General features: G+C 38.1%; 1 protein-coding gene and 1 pseudogene across 1 annotated transcript; both read right to left on the bottom strand.

Annotated features, from left to right (window-relative positions):
* On the bottom strand, positions 3,852-11,914 carry LOC102179464 (annotated as a pseudogene).
* LOC102178896 (C1GALT1-specific chaperone 1-like) lies at positions 15,889-16,845 on the bottom strand. Its single transcript, XM_005701224.1, has one exon. It carries the CDS (start codon positions 16,843-16,845, stop codon positions 15,889-15,891), a length of 957 nt encoding a protein of 318 aa, XP_005701281.1.

Here is an 18,064-nt window from a genome sequence, read left to right on the forward strand (position 1 = left end):
ATACATCCTTGACATACTCCTTTTCCTATTTGGAATGTCTGTTGTTCCATGTCCAGTTCTAATTGTTGCTTCCTAACCTGCATACAGATTTCTCAAGAGTTAGGTCAAGTGGTCTGGTATTCCCATCTCTTTCAGAATTTTCCACAGTTTATTGGGATCCACATAGTCAAAGGCTTTGGCATAGTCAATAAAGCAGAAATAGATGTTTTTCTGGAACTCTCTTGCTTTGTCCATGATCCAGCAGATCTTGGGAATTTGACCTCTGGTTTCTCTGCCTTTTCTAAAATCAGCTTGAACATCAGGAAATTCACGGTTTATGTATTGCTGAAGCCTGGCTTGGAGAATTTTGACTATTACTTTACTAGCATGTGAGATGAGTGCAATTGTGCAGTAGTTTGAGCATTCTTTGGCATTGCCTTTCCTTGGAATTGGAATGAAAACTGACCTTTTCCAGGCCTGTGGCCACAGCTGAGTTTTCCAAATTTGCTGGCATATTGAGTGCAGCACTTTCACAGCATCATCTTTCAGGATTTGAAATAGCTCAACTGGAATGCCATCACCTCCACTAGCTTTGTTCATAGTGATGCTCTCTAAGGCCCACTTGACTTCACATTCCAGGATGTCTGGCTCTAGGTGAGTGATCATACCATCATGATTATCTTGGTCGTGAAGATGTTTTTCGTACAGTTCTTCTGTGTATTCTTGCCACCTCTTCTTAATATCTTCTGCTTCTGTTAGGTCCATACCATTTCTGTCCTTTATCGAGCCCATCTTTGCATGAAATGTTCCCTTGGTGTCTCTAATTTTCTTGAAGAAATCTCTAGTCTTTCCTCTTCTGCTGTTTTCCTCTATTTCTTTGCATTGGTCGCTGAAGAAGGCTTTCTTATCTCTTCTTGCTCTTCTTTGGAACTCTGCATTCAGATGCTTATTTCTTTCCTTTCCTCCTTGGCTTTTTGCTTCTCTTCTTTTCACAGCTATTTGTAAGGCTTCCCCAGACAGCCATTTTGCTTTTTTGCATTTCTTTTCCAGGGGGATGGTCTTGATCCCTGTCTCCTGTACAATGTCACGAACCTCACTCCATAGTTCATCAGGCACTCTGTCTATCAGATCTAGGCCCTTTTAAATCTATTTTTCACTTCCACCTTATAATCATAAGGGATTTGATTTAGGTCATATCTGAATGGTCTAGCGGTTTTCCCTGCTTTCTTCAGTTCAAGTCTGAATTTGGTAATAAGGAGTTCATGATCTGAGCCACAGTCCACTCCTGGTCTTGTTTTTGCTGACTGTATAGAGCTTTTCCATCTTTGGCTGCAAAGATTATAATCAATCTGATTTCGGTGTTGACCATCTGGTGATGTCCATCTGTAGAGTCTTCTCTTGTGTTGTTGGAAGAGGGTGTTTACTATGACCAGTAAGTTCTCTTGGAAAAACTCTATTAGTCTTTGCCCTGCTTCATTCCGCATTCCAAGGCCAAATTTGCCTGTTACTCCAGGTGTTTCTTGACTTCCTATTTTTGCATTCCAGTCCCCTATAAAGAAAAGGACATCTTTTGGGGGGTGTTAGTTCTAAAAGGTCTTGTAGGTCTTAGAACCGTTCAACTTCAGCTTCTTCAGTGTTACTGGTTGGGACATAGACCTGGATTACTGTGATATTGAATGGTTTGCCTTGGAAACGAACAGAGATCATCCTGTCATTTTTGAGATTGCATCCAAGTACTGCATTTTGGACTCTTTTGTTGACCATGATGGCTACTCCATTACTTCTGAAGGATTCCTGCCTGCAGTAGTAGATATAATGGTCATCTGAGTTAAATTCACCCATTCCAGTCCATTTTAGTTCGCCGATTCCTAGAATGTCAACGTTCACCCTTGCCATCTCCTCTTTGACCACTTCCAATTTGCCTTGATTCATAGACCTGACATTCCACGTTCCTATGCAAAATTGCTCTTTACAACATCGGACCTTGCTTCTATCATCAGTCACATCCACAGCTGGGTGTTGTTTTTGCTTTGGCTCCATCCCTTCATTCTTTCTGGAGTTATTTCTCCACTGACCTCCAGTAGCATATTGGGCACCTACTGACCTGTGGAGTACATTTTTCAGTATCCTATCATTTTGCCTTTTCATACTGCTCATAGGGTTCTCAAGGCAAGAATACTGAAGTGGTTTGCCATTCCCTTCTCCAGTGGACCACATTCTGTCAGACCTCTCCACCATGACTCACCCGTCTTGCGTTGCCCCGTGGGCATGGCTTAGTTTCATTGAGTTAGAAAAGGCTGTGGTCCTAGTGTGATTAGATTGACTAAATTTCTGTGAGTATGGCTTCAGTGTGTCTGCCCTCTGATGCCCTCTTGCAACACTTACCATTTTACTTGGGTTTCTCTTACTTTGGGCATGGGGTATCTCTTCATGGCTGTTCCAGCAAAGCACAGCCGCTGTTCCTTACCTTGGATGAGGGTTTTCTCCTCCTGCCGCCCTTTCTGACCTTCAGCATGGAATGGCTCCTCTAGGTCTTCCTGCGCCAGGCAGCCACCACTCCTTGGACGTGGGGTTGTTCCTTCTGGCCGCCACCCCTAGCCTTGGGCATGGGGTTGCTCCTCCTGGTCGTTGCCCTGGCCTCGGGTGCCACCCCTAGCCTCAGACGTGGGGTGGCTCCTCTCAGGCACTGCCCCTGGCTTTGGACGCAGGGTGGCTCCTCTCTGCCACCGTCCTTGGCCTTAGGATCAGGGTAGCTCCTCTCGGCCGTTCCTGTGCCATCACAGCCTGGCACTCTAGGCCGCTGTCCCTGACCTCGGATGTGGGGTAGCTCTCGGTCGCCACCTGCGCTTAGTGTGCAGGCCAGAAGGTAGAAATTCACAAACTAAGCTTCCTGATCCATGCACCTTGAGCTTTAACTTGAACTACAGGCTCACACTCTAACATTTCAGCAAGAAGGAAAAACAATAAAAATTGAAGCCCAACACAAGCAAAGTGGCCAACAGCCCATACCCTGAGGAAAGACTCTATTTGGTCTACTACTTAGTCTGGAAGGAGGAGGGGTCAGCTCTACGTCTTTCTCTAAAATTAGCATAGGCTGCCTAAGGGACCAGGATAGCATCTAGGGCCTAGTCAGGGAGACCTAAAAGTGGTTCAGATTCTTCAGGTGCCCACTATCCCATTTTGTGCACCTCCTCTTTCACTCACCTTCAAAGGTCTGGATTCCCCCAGGTACCACCCCTTTCAGAGCTTCCCTTTCCCACAGTGTTGTTACCTAAATCACCTCTCTTAATCAAAACCTCCTTTCTTTTAGAATTGCTGATTTGATCTGTTATAACATTAATAACAGTACCTAAAAGTTAAAATTGATTGAACACATACATGTGTCAGGAAAATTGTTATACTCTTATCAAATAATCATAATCATCACTTAACACATCTCATATCCTTTTAAATAGCAGATGATGAAGCCTCAAATGGGATCTCTGTTGGTGGCTCAGTGGTAAAGAATCTGCCTGCCAAGGCAGGGTATACAGGTTCAATTCGTGGATTGGGAATAACCCCTGGAGAAGAAAGTGGCAAACCCCTCAGTATTCTTGCTGGGAAATCCCACATACAGAGGAGCCTGGCAGACTGCAGTCCATGCAGTCTTAAAGAGTTAGACACAACTTGGTCACTAAACAACAACAACAAACCTCAAAACTCTGATACCTTATTTTTAATGTAGCTCCACCTCTAACTGCTATTTTTTACTATTGTTGCTTTAACCATATCCTCCAAGCTCTTTAACTGGCTCATCCATCCATCCCTATATATCTACAGACATAATTCACCTGGTGAATTGTTCTTGTGGTTTAAAGAATAGAAAATTTTATCTACACGTTTTCCTTCTTTTTGCTACAGGGGAAAAAAAATGTACTTTAATAAAAAACGGTAAGTTGCTTAGGAGTTCTTTCTAAGTAATCTGTATATTTCTCAAGATTATTTGGGTGTAGTCTTTTTTGGTCTTTGAAATGTTTTTCAGCTGCACATTGCCTGCATTAACTGTTCATTGTCTTGAGGGCTTATTTTTGTAACTTTTTTTAAAACTGCAGTATAATTGCTTCACAATGCTATGTTAATTTCTGCTGCACAATGAAGTGAATCAACTATATGTATACGTCTATCTCCTCCATCTTGAGTCTCCCTTCGAACACCCCATCCCACCCCTCTATGTCATCACAGAGCACCAAACTGAGCTACCAGTGCTATACAGCAGTTGCCCACTAGCTGTCTATCTTACACGTGGTACTGGATATTTTTTCATTATATTGGTCCCTTTTTTTTTTTTTTTTTTTTTTTTGCTTAAGGAATCCATTTACTTATGTATATGTATTCATTTTTAGTTCAAGGAATGTTTACCTATAACTAATTTTTAAATTAATTTTTATTGGAGTATAGTTGATTTACAGTTGTTGTGTTAGTTTGTGCTGTGCAGCAAAGTGATTCAGTTACACATATATGTATATCCACTCTTTTTTAGATTCTTTTCCTGTATAGGTCATTACAAACTATTTAGCAACATTCCCTGTGATTTACAGTACATTCTTATCAGTTAACTATTCTATATATAATTGTGTATATATGTCAAGCCCAATCCCCCAATTTATCCCTCTCCCTTCTTTCTCTCTCAGCAACCTCAAGTTTGTTTCTTATCTGTGAGTCTACTTCGATTTTGTAAATCAGTTCATTGTACTATTTTTTTAGATTCTAATACAGGAGATATCACATAATATTTGGCTTACTCTGTTTTACCTCATTCACTCAGTATGACAATATCTAGGTCCACCCTGTCACTCCAAATAACATCATTTTGTTTTTTTTTTAATGGCTGAGTAGTATTCCACTATATATAGGCAGCATATCATCTTTATCATCTCTCTCATCATGGATATTTAGGTTGCTTCCATGTCCTGGCTATTTAAATAGTGCCTCAGTGAATATTGGGGTACATGCATTCTTTCAAAACACAGCTTTCTTCAGAGATATGCCTAGGAGTAAGATTACTGGTAGCCCTATTTTTAGGTCTTCAAGGAACCTCCATACTGTTCTCCATCATGGCTACACCAATTTATAGTCCCACCAACAGAGTAAGAGTGTCTTTTATTCTCCACACTGTCTCCAGCATTTATTGTTTGTAGAATTTTAATGATGATTATTCTGACTGGTGTGAGGTGATACCTCATTGTAGTTGATATGCATTTCTCTAGTAATTAGTGATGTTCAGCATCTTTTCACATGCTTTTTGGCCATCTTTAAGTCTTCTTTGAAGAAATGTCTGTTTAAATATTTTGCCCATTTTTTTTTAATATTTAGCTGCATGAGCTTTTTATTTTGGAGATTAATCACATGTCAATTGCTGCTTTTGTAAATATTTTTCTCCCATTCTAAGGGTTGTGTTATCATTTTTAAATGGTTTCCTTAGCTGTGCAAAAGCTTTCAAGTTCAATTAGATTCTCTACATTTATTTTTGCTTTTATTTTCATTACTTGTGTGTGTGTGTATGTGTGTGTGCGCACGTGCACATTTAGTCACTCCATTGTGTCCAGCTGTTTGTGACTCCATGGACTATAGCCTGCCAGGTTCCTCTGTCCATAGAATTCTCCAGTCAAGAAAACTAGAGTGGGTTGTCATTTCCTCCTCCAAGGGATCTTCCTGACCCGGGGATTGAGCCCCCATCTCCTGCATCTCCTGTATTGACAGGCAGATTCTTTACCTGAGCCACCCGGGAAGCCTGGAGGTTGATCAAAAAAGACCTTGCTGCTATTTATGTCAAAAAGTATTCTATCTATGCTTTCCAAGAGTTTTAAACTTTCAGGCCTTATATTTAGGTCTTTAATCAATTTTGAGTTTGTTTTTGTGTGTGGTGTTAGGGAGTGTTCTAATTTCATTCTTTTATATGTAGCTGTCTGGTTTCCCCAGCATTATTTATTGAAGATGCTTTTATTTACTCCATTATACATTCTTGCTTCTTATGTCATAGATTAGGTGACGTAGGTGCATGGGTTTATCTCTGGAATTCTATTCAGTTCCACTGATCTATATTTCTGTTTTTGTGCTAGTTCCATACTGTTTTTATGACTGTAGCTTTGTAGTATTGTCTGAAGTCAGGATCCTCCAGCTCTGTTTCTCTTTCTCAAGAGTGATTTGGCTATTTGAGGTTTTTTGTGTTTCAAAAAAATTGAAAAATTTTTTGTTCTAATTCTGTGAAAACTTCCATTGGTAATTTAACAGAGATTGCATTGAATCTCTAGATTACTTTGCATAGCATAGTCATTCCCCCAATATTGATCGTTCCCATCTAAGACCATGGTGTATCTCTCCATCTATTTGTGTCACTCTGGATTCTCTTTTGAAGAAGTTGTAAAAATTGCCTTAGTTTCTTCCTGAATGAATTAAAATATAGTTTTAGTCTGTGTTCATTTTTTATATCTGCATGACTGTCATAATTTTTTGATAGTCTGAAAATGGTCTTCAATAGCACAAATCCTTCCTCAAAAATTACTTGTTAATCACTATAGTGTTTACACATGAACTTACTGGTTTGTAATATTGACAACTACAATGCTTTATGTAAAGTTTTATAATTAATGTAAATAATGATGCTTACAAAACAAATTTTCAACACGAACTGTCTACTCACATGATTCTAATGATTAATGCAAGCAAATTTTTTCAAGTGCAGTTTATAGATGACATTTTTGAACAGTGTATCTTTTATAAATGAGACAACTAGATGATTGTTGAATAGGATGTTATTTCACACATGATGATGAAACAACTAATATCAAAGAAAACATATTAATCAACTCTTTTGGGAGATGATGTAATAGTTTAGTATTTGGATTTCAGAGCAGACCTTAATATGATGGAATGTGCTGAAAGATTAGAGGATAGATTATATGTTGAGATGTCCCCAAACCAAATAATGAAGCTGCAGACTCCAACAATGGGTTTTGGAATTAAATTATCAAACAAATGAACACAACAAAATACAATTACATGTACACAGTACCAAGTTTACTCAGATTTTTAAAAAGACACAGAACAGAGAAAATAACACATGCAAGAGCCGCATCACAGGGACCTCAGAAAATTAGACACTGCTTATGATGTCACCTAAAGGTAATAAATTTTAGTTGTAATGTTGATGTGGACTAACATGAGTTAGTGGACTAATCTGGGCCCCCTCATCACAGGGAAGTCCACAAGTCTGGAGATCATCAGTTTAAATATCATTTTAATATATGTAGCTCCTTGTGAAAATAAAATCATTCACTCTAAAAGTTCAAAATAATAGAATACATAATTCTCACTTCCGTGTACAATTGGTTAAGAAACTTCTTGGATAAATAATTCATACACAGAAATCAGTGGAATAACTTGTCTACCTTCAGGATTGACATTTCTAAACTTTTAGTTACAGTTAAATATTGAGGTTTTTGAAAGAATGCATAGTTCAGATGTTGATCATTTCCTTGTAAAAGCAAAGAAGATTAGCAATATGTCTGAAAGCAGACTTTGTGTGAGTGAAAGAAAACTAATGATTAACATAGGGTAGATAAAATTAATGTATGGACCACTAACTGAAAAAAAAAACACTTGACGGTAGTGTTCTGCCACCCCATCTAAAAGACATTTCAATTTTTCTTTCTTTAAATTTCTTCTCAGTTACCAATACATTACCATTCCTGTCTTACATGGAAGCTTTCGTGTGAATTTTGCTTATAATCATACTTAATTTTTATACTTTACTGTGATTGGTGAATATTTTAGTTGTATCAAACAGGATAAATGACACTTAATGGGATAAATACAGTGTAAGTCTTCCTTTTAGCAAGATTAGGGAAATTACTTTTTTCTAAGATGCACAGTAATTTTGTTTTGATTTAAACCTTGGTTGATCAAAGCTAAAAGCATATTGTCACTTAAATTCACAAATGTTAAAATATAGCCTTTTGACTGTAACAGTGATTAGCAAGTTAGTTATATGTACTATTTATAGATTTTCCTCTAGCCAATTAATATGCTTAAAGTGAAAGTGAAGTCACTCAGTCGTGTCCAACTCTTTGCAACCCCATGGACTGTAGCCCACCAGGCTCCTCCGTCCATGGGGTTCTCCAGGCAAGAATACTGGAGTGGGTTGCCATTTCCTTCTCCAAGGGATCTTCCCAACCCACAGATCGAACCCAGGTCTTTCACCTTGCAGGCAGATGCTTTAACCTCTGAGCCACCAGGGAAGCCGCTTATCTTTTATTCTAATGCCTAGCTGTAAATAAATTGGTGAAGCCATAAATGATAAAGCTCCATGGATTCCACCGTCCACATGGTCATGAGAAACTTTAACTCCAACATTTCGAAGTTGTGAGACATATGTAAGTCCTACATCTCTTAGAATATCATGTTGACAGGTTAGGAAGTAAGTTAAAGGGCAACTTTTGCAACTGGGAATCATTGATTGCCAAGGGTGATAACCTACTATCCAAAAGTGCTGAATATGGAAAATTATGTCTCCCAAGATGTGGTTCAGTATATACACAGTTCTTGTATTCCTCAGGAGGGAAGGTGCTCCAGTTAACCAGCTTGAACAGATGCCTGGACCCATGAGGCATGTGTTGATTTTTTATTATTGCCTGGGGGACTGCTTTATCCTGGGTCAAATATAGGCATGTAAGTTTGATTACCAGTTTCTTTGACAGAAATGGACCATGTTCATTTCCTTAGTAAGATGGCATAGAGGTATCAATGACCTGTAAACTAGGGTAAATTACAGCTTGTGTTTTCAGTTTATTTTTGAATTCTGGATCATTCTGGATCTGAAAAAAACATATAGTAAAATTTGAATCTGTTAAAGGCTTCAAAACTATAGGAGTGGCAGCCTTTATTCCAATCAAATCAGCTGTTATGATGTAAATAATTATGAAAATGATATAATTTCTAATAATTATTTTCATCATATTTATATTTTAAGGGCATTAAAGTGTGTCATCCCAGTTTCATCTCAGTAATGATTCACACATACACACATATATTTATTCACATATAACCACCAAATAAAAAATATTATATGATTCCTAGGAAAATATTCCTAGATGAAATACTATCTATATTGAAAAATCATTTTTGACCTACCATGACCTAAGTGAGAAGAAAGAATGAATACAGTAATAGGATATCAATCTCCAAACTCACATATTATCTAAATTGAAAAGGAATTGGACCAAATTAAAGGAAGTATTTCTAATATACATCTCGTCTTCATGGAGCACATATTTAGAGCTTCCCTTTCTTATAGAGAAAAGTGGTATCCTAAGATCTCAGCTATGAAGTGAGAAGAGCCACCATACACAACTAATCTCTGAGGAGCAATTACCTAGCCACAGACCAACGTCCTTAACAATGACATCTGTAGAAATGAATATACCAGCTGCCACTCCACATGAAAATCTCAGTACCTAAAGGATATTTCTTAAAATTAACCCCTCAGTCAAGTAGCTGACGGACTAAGTGAAGTTGAAAGTTTTAGTTGGTCAGTCGTGTCTGACTCTTTGAGACCCCGTGGACTGTAGCCCTCCAGGCTCCTCTATCCATGGAATTCTAAAGAGAGAATTAACTGAAAATAAGCCCCAGTGGAACCTCACAAGAAACATGTTAGCCAGCCAACTGCACTCTCAATGTGTAGTGGGTGCCACAATTCCACAAAGAATATGAGGAAAGACAGATTTCTCTAACATAATCTCTCTAATGCCCATGATCTCACCGCAGTGCCTTCAGACAGGTATTTTATAAACCAAGTGGATCATCTCAAAAACAGAGTGTAAGAAACAACAGCACACACATAAGTAAAAATGAGACAGAGACTCAACTAATTCCTTCTCAGGCTAATAGCAAAAGTGGTCATACAAAAGGAGTTAGCAAATCCTGCTGGTTTTAAATTCCTCTGCTTATTGTTTTGTTCCAAAAAAATTGGTTTTGGGGGTAAGAATTATGTATTGTACTAAATTTGTTTTTCAACTTTATTAGTTATTGTGGACAGTTATTATTAAGTGCACACAGCAAGTGTTTTAACAATGGCCGTTGTCCTTTTTTCTTTTAATAGCAACAGTTTTTCCATGCAAGCATGCTGTATGGCCCAAATGTTATCTGCTAACATTCCACTGAAATGCATGAACTACAGTAATCCCAAGTGCTTGGTAGACTTTTTACAATTTACCTAATGAGAACAATAAACCTCTTGTCATACTAAATAGTGGTTCCTAGACATTGTTCTATTTCCCTCAAAATTGGTGACTAATGAAAAGCCTTCTTTACGATTATATTTCATTTCCCTCAATGCTCTAAAGCCACCTTGTCTTAAGGTAAAATTATTTAAAAGAACAGTAAGGTTTTTTTGTTTTTTTCCATTTAAAAGTTTAAATATAAGACTGATAAAAATATCCTAACAAAGAAAATGACACTTTTGTGCTAGAATTACAGCATGTGTGCATGTGTTATAAATATGTATAATATGCAACACATAAAACATACCATTTGAGTCGTTCTTGCTGCAATTAAACCCCCAGAACTATCACCTGAAATACAGGCTCTAGTGGGATCAACTCCATATTTTGCAAGAATTTAATCTTGCAGAAAGAATTTGACCACAGAAATGACATCTTCATGGGCAACAGAAAACTGATATTGAAGAGCTAATCTATAGCTTCAGACAGAAAAAAAGAGAGAGAGAGAGAGAGAAAGAAACAAAAGCATATATGATTAAACTTCAATTGGCTATATCCAGGTATCTCTCACTTTAACCAGTAGCTCCAAAGAATAAAATAAGTCATACTTTGAATCTTTAGTTTCACCAATCATACCTTGACTTACTACTAACTTCTATTTTTAAAAAAAAATAGATTCTGTTATAACATTTTTAAAATGTTGGGTTCCATGAGATGAGAGAGTTAAGGTTTAAGTGTTTATGCTCATAAAATTTTATGCAAATTTTTCAGCAAAAGTGCAATAAAGGGGAGATGCTCTATAGCATTTATCAGATTCTCTATGGAGTTGGTGACAAATATCTTCACAATCATTGTTAGGAGTGCACACTAGATTTTAAAAGCAGCAAATCTGAGACCAAATGATTTGTAAGTGTCTTATATTAGAAATTTTTACAGGTAAAAATTCTACAAAATAGACAATTGATAGAAAATATAAGGGAAAAATTCTTTGGAAAAGAAGCACAGAGAAGCTTTGAGTAGAACATAAAGTACTGGACATTTCCAAGTCTTTGCAGTATATCATTGGGAATTCGGGCAAAAATCATGAGTACTTCAGTTCTCTTATGTTGAAAATGACTTAGAATTCCCAGATGGTCACAATATTTGCACCTGATATTCCAACAATTAAGAATATCTATATAGTCAATATCTTCTAATAACCTATAATGGAAAATAAACTGAAAATATATGTATATATACATATACAGGTGTAACTGAGTCACTCTGCTGTATACTTGAAATTAACACAATACTGTAAATCAATAGTTCAATTTAAAGAAAGAATATCTATAAAATTGATCTTTTATCACCAGTTCAAGCAAATACAGCATCCCAATTGTATAATGGGTGATTAAGCTCCTAGGCATTTCTAGAAGCACCACAGCCAACGTTGTCAGAGACGTTCAGCCTGTGTTGCCTCTCAAGGGTCTCTCCAATGACAGAGGTTAAAGAGAAACTAAGCCCCTTTGAGGAAGAGTGGATAATGTAATGATAATAAAATAACATAAATCAAAACTTCCTATGATCTCGGTCCTTGTGAAGCCATAGGTGTCTTCTTTGGAAATTAAAATTGTTTATCACAAGGGCAAGAATCATAATATTTTTAAAAACAACCCACAAATAAAATGCTCTTACTCCATTCCTACAGCCACAGCAATGTTTACTTGCCATCCATTCATTCAGAAGATCTGCCGATGTACACTCTGTATACATAAAAAAAATTTATTTGAAACTCTACTCTGTAATAGGAGCAGTGGAAGACTACCTACATAGGTGAAATGTGATAGAAATATGATTAATTGGTGGAATCCCTACATTCTCACTTTTCCTGTTTCCATATGGAGTGATTCAAAGACTTCAGGTTTGACAGCTGCCAGTAAATGGGGAAGGTCATTGCAGAAAAAAAAATACGTTAATAAAAAAGAGTCATGACAATACATAAAAGGCTCAGGGAATTAACTGTTAAGTACAACTGAAAAAAAAATGTTGAGAGAGAAGTAGGGGTATAAGGTGAAACCACATAGGAAAAGAGGAGTACGGGTGCCAGTACTTGGATGCTACACTAAGGATTTCTTTGTCAGTAGGTAGTAGATATTACCAAGGAATTTAATTATAAATTATATGACCAGAAAAATATATTTAGGAAGAAAGGTGGACAGAATTGGTTATTAAATGTAGATGCTAAGAAACAATAAGTAATTGACTGTAATTGCCCCTTATTAATAGAATGCAGCTGAGGAGCATGTCTATTTTCTCTCCTTGCTGAAGTTGAAGTTTTCTCTCAACTTGTTGAAGTTAATGTCACTGTCTCTCAACTTGTTAAAGTTGCTGTTTATTTGTGTTTCTTTCTTTCTCAGACTATTGGGAGATATACAGGATATGTTCTATTTGGTCATGCTCAGTTTGGATTACTGTGATTCTTCCAGATATACTGGCAAGCTCTGCAGTTATATATATTGACCTTTAGGACTATGGTTATAGCTCAAAATAGAGCTTTGGAAATCAGCAGCGTGGGTGTGGGAGATAGAGCTGAAAGTGCAAAGAATGTGAAGAGTCAAAAACTAAAGAAAGGAATACTGAGGAACACAAACACTTATAAAATATAAAGAGAGGTCTATATTTGTTTATATTTGTTTTATTTTAAAGAAGGAGAAGCACCTGAAGATTAAGCAGGAGAGGCAAAAGGAAGTTAAAAGAAACGTGTTTCATAGAAATCAAGGGAACAGTAGTTTCAGTGAAGGAGGTGTGGGCATTGTCAGTTTACACAACTTAGAGTATTCTTCAAAGGGGGAAAATGGATTCCACAGGGTATAAAAATGAGCCTGAGAAGAGTGACAGGTGACAGAAATATTCAGAAACAAGGAAGATCAAGATAGAAGAGGCTGTAACAATAGGACTCAATAAAAAGGACCCATTTATAGACAGAAGAGAAATACTGATTAAAATCCAAATAATATGAGGGAATATGACCCCAGGCAAAGAAGAGATTATACTTTTCAAAAGAAAAAAAAAAGCACATTTCTAGGATATAAGTAGAAAGAAATAAAATTAATATAGTGCTAATAATTTTTAAAGACATATGAAATACTCAAGGGGTGGGGGTGTTGAATTTGCACAGACATCCTTGATAGTGCGGGAGGATGAGCTGAGAGACTTAAAAGAGCACTGAGGGTTTGGAAGTGACATTGACAAGAAGGATAGGAATTAGATACACACGAGACATCTTTAGGAGACAACCTTGAGGGTTGGTAGGATGAGATTGCTCCCTAGTGGTGAAAGGCTTAAACCTATGGATTCTAATGTGAGGCCTAGATTTCACTACTGGTTCCAACACTTGCTAATAGTAGGGGAACATTTCTGTAGCTATTATCGGTAAAATTTTGACAGACAGGGATACCCATCCTGTGATTCTCAATCAACTAAAAGTGGACCATGCACCCAACTAATGTGGCATTCGTGGTTATTTTGAAATGTTCAGTTCAGTTCAGTCACTCAGTCGTGTTCAATCTTTGTGACCCCATGGACTGCAGCACGCCAGGCCTCCTTCTTTATCACCAACTCCCAGAGTATACTAAAACTCATATCCATTGAGACAGTGATACCATCCAACCATCTAATCCCCTGTCATCCTCTTCTCCCACCTTCAATCTTTCCCAGCATCAGGTTCTTTTCAAATGAGTCACTTCTTCGCATGAGGTGGACAAAGTATTGGAGTTCAGCTTCAACATCAGTCCTTCCAATGAACACCAAGGACTTATTTCCTTTAGGATGGACTAGTCGGATCTCCTTGCAGTCCAAGGGACTTACAAGAGCCTTCTCCAACACCACAGTTCAAAAGCATCAATTTTTTGGTGCTCAGCTTTCTTTATAGTCCAACTCTCACATCCATACATGACTACTGGAAAAAATATAGCTTTGACTAGAGGGACATTATTGGCAAAGTAATGTTTCTGCTTTTAGTATGCTGTCTAGGTTGGTCATAATTTTTCTTCCAAGGAGCAGGCATCTTTTAATTTGATGGCTGCAGTCACAATCTGCAGTGATTTTGGATCCTCCAAAAATAGTCTGTCACTGTTTCCACTATCTCCCCATCTATTTGTCATGAAGTGATGGGACCAGATGCCATGATCTTAGTCTTCTGAATGTTGAGCTTTAAGCCAACATTTTCACTTTCATCAGGAGGCTCTTTAGTTCTTCTTCACTTTCTGCCATAAGGGTTGTGTCATCTGCATATCTGAGGTTATTGATATTTTTCCTGGCAATCTTGATTCCAGCTTGTGCTTCATCCAGCCCAGCATTGGAGAAGACTCTTGAGAGTCTCTTGGACTGCAAAGAGATCAAATCAGTCAATCCTAAAGGAAATCAGTTCTGAATATTCATTGGAAAGACTGATGTTGAAGCTGAAGCTCCAATACTTTGGCCACCTGATTCGACAAGCTGACTCATTAGAAAAGACCCGACGCTGGGAAAGATTGAAGGCACGAGGAGTAAGGAACAACAGAGGACAAGATGATTGGAAGGCATCACTGACTCACTGGACATGAGTTTGAGCAAGCTCCAAGAGATGGTGAAAGACAGGGAAGCCTGGCATACTGCAACCCATGGGGTCACAAAGAGTCAGACACAACTGAGTGACCAAACAACAAAAGACATTATTTTCTACCTCTGAAAGAGTACACACCTCTGTATACAATCTCTGCTGAAGTACACTTCAAAACAGATTTAGGACTTTGCCTCCGGATGCTGACAACACAGGACAATAAAAGAGCCTGACATTTGTGAAGGTAACATGATTACTGAGGAGTACCACCGTTGAGTTCTACTTAAGTACACCTTTAAGGATTTCATTTCGGCTAAGTCATCAAAACACTACATTTCATTTTTATGTTTCTATATACCAATATAGGACTTTCCTGGTAGCTCAGCTGGTGAAGAATCTGCCTCCAATGCTGGAGACCCAGATTGGATTCCTAGGTCGGCAAGATCCTCTGCAGAAGGGATAGCCTACCCACTCCAGTATTCTGGGCTTGCCTAGTAGCTCACATGATGAAAGAATCTGCCTGCAATGCCTGAGACCTGGGTTCGACCCCTGGGTTGGGAAGATCCCTTGGAGGAGAGCATAGCAACCCACTCCAATATTCTTGCCTGGAGAATCCCCATGGACAGAGGTGCCTGGAGGGCTACAGTCCATGTGGTCGCAGAGAGTCAGGCACAACTGAGCAACTCAGCACAGCACATATACCAATATAGTCAATCAGCAAAAATATGTGCCACAGATTTCTAATATTCATAATTTAGAATTTACCACATAAATTATAATACACTTACCACATAAAATACATTATTTATAAGTATATCCTTTATTTCTAAAATTATCATTCTTAAAACATTTCTACCCAACACATAAAATTTTCATACGTTTCAAGAGAAAAACCTCACCCTATTTGAAAATGTACTACTAAACTTCAATGTGCAAATAAACCAGTGTCGCCAAACTTTAAGTGGGAACAAAAAAGCAAGGAAACATACTGCTGTGTTGGGTATATAGTTTTACCACAAATAATGACAACATGTGTCTTACACGGTGATAATATACATATTCTTGTTACACTTCTCAGTCATTGTCAGAACCATTCACAGGTAGGAAAACCAACACATCATTGAAAACATGCCCAAATGCTCTTAGATGATATACCCCATACATCATCACATACATCTGATTACACGTCAGCCCATTAAAAGTAATAGCCATATCTGAACAACATCCTTCCACCACCTGGTTGGGATGATTAGTCATTGCTTCTCTAATAAAAATCCCAACAGATTTGGTATTAAACACATCTTTTCCTTTAGAATCTTCTGCATTTTCTGCAAACACTCCAGCATATTTCAGGCAGACTGCAAGCTGTTTATCTTCAGATACCTCCCTAACCATCCTTCCCTTTTCAGGACACTTTTCAGGAATACTGAGAAGGCTGTTAAGTCTTTTAATTGATTCTATACTTAAGACAATTCCTCCTCCCACACTCACATATTCAAGATCTCCAGATTTTGCAGTGTGGCCTAGATAGAAAGGTTGTGACGAATTCTTTTTCAGCAGAAAGTACTTTAAGTTTTCAATAATAGCAAACGTAGTGGGGTGTGCAAGGAAGAACCAGTTGTATTGGTCTCTATATTTATCAAAGGCATATTTGTAAGCTTTTCTCATCATTAACCACATGTCATTAGTTTCCATGTTAACTGACTCAAACACTTTAACATTTTCAGAACTGAAGAACTCTGCTTTGTCACAGTGTTTGGCCCACGTCTCCTTCACCGCAGCCCAGAGACGCACATCCTTCGGTTTTACAAGGATGATACAGTATACCCGAAAGCTTTTACTGAGTTCCGTGCGTTCATCCTCTGAAATTTTCAAGATATCTTCTTTATTAGGAGCTTGTAGGTGGTGACGCTCATGGTGGTGCGTTCTCTTTCCATAATCAATCTTAATATGTCCTAGCATAGTTATCAAGACACAAAAAACGCTTCCGAGAAGTACACCCTTCAAAAACAAACTGCTTTCTGAAAGCATCTTTCCCCACGTCCGGTATGGTTCAAGGGCCGAAAGCGCAAGCGCACCCGGCTTTCCTCTCACTTTCGAGAGGTCCTCCTTTACGTTCCAGGCTGCTCTAGACGCAGGCGGTGTCCTCTCTCGTTGGTTCGGCTACAGGTGGAGAAGGGCAAGAAGCAGCTTGAGGGCCACGGGGCGGGGGGAAAGAAGCCCGGCGGGGGCAAAGGAGCCCTGCGCAGGCAGGCTGAGCCGCCCTCGGTATATGAAAGAAAGAGTTTCCACTTAGAGCTTCGATCGTATCTAATTAGGATACTGTATTTCACTATGACTAGGTCTAACCAGCCAGGATGGTTAAACCCTGCCCACTGATCCACCCTAGAACCCTATCGAAGATTTTACACTGAACAATGAACAATAAAACTCACTTTAACCAATCAAAAACAGATTTCTAGATTCATGTCGCACTACCCAGGGTGCAAATTTCAAACCATAATTAACATAACAGTAAGAAACATTCTCTTCCTAACAAAATTATCGGAATTTTCTTCTTGGTGTTGCAGCAAGTGTTTTTTTGTTCTGTTTTGACCTAACAAGTAAATAAGTTCAGCACTTGTTTACTTAATCACTGCTACATTTACACATTAACATATTGATTTGGTGTTTTGATTATGTTTTAAGTTGAATTAACCTTGGGCTTCCTTGTTGGCTCAGTGGTAAAGAATTCGCTTCCAAAGCAGGAGACATAGGCTCAGTGCCTGGGTTGGGAAGATCTGCTAGGGGAGGAAAGGACGATCTACTCCAGTACTCTTGGCTGAGCAATCTCAGGGACAAAGGAGTCTGGCTGGCGGTCAGTGAGGTGGCAAAAAAGTCAGTCAGACACAGTTTAGGGATTAAATGAACAATTTTGAATTAACCATAACACTTTAAAGAGGTTCATTAATTCTTACTTAATCTTAGCCTTGAAACTGTGAATTCCTATTAGTCAAGTCTGCTACTAATTTAAAAATTATTAATAATTTTTATAATTATTAATAATAATCTGAAAAATTATGGTGGTTGCATTCAAAACGTTTAATGAAGAGTAAACATTTTCCTCTTATGGGAGAGAAAAATGCCAACCCTAAAAAAGAAATACCAACCCTACTCTACTTGCTGAAAATGATTTCTCATTGAGTACTCAGACAGCTTTGCATACATTATTACCCATGAAAACATAAGTGTGAAAATAATAGGTCAATAA

Source organism: Capra hircus, chromosome 1, assembly GCF_001704415.2.
Source record: "Capra hircus breed San Clemente chromosome 1, ASM170441v1, whole genome shotgun sequence".
Classification (NCBI taxonomy): Eukaryota; Metazoa; Chordata; class Mammalia; order Artiodactyla; family Bovidae; genus Capra; species Capra hircus.

Excerpts from the sequence above, each read along its gene's own strand:
- LOC102178896 (XM_005701224.1), bottom strand. The coding sequence starts at position 16,845 with ATGCTTTCAGAAAGCAGTTTGTTTTTGAAGGGTGTACTTCTCGGAAGC.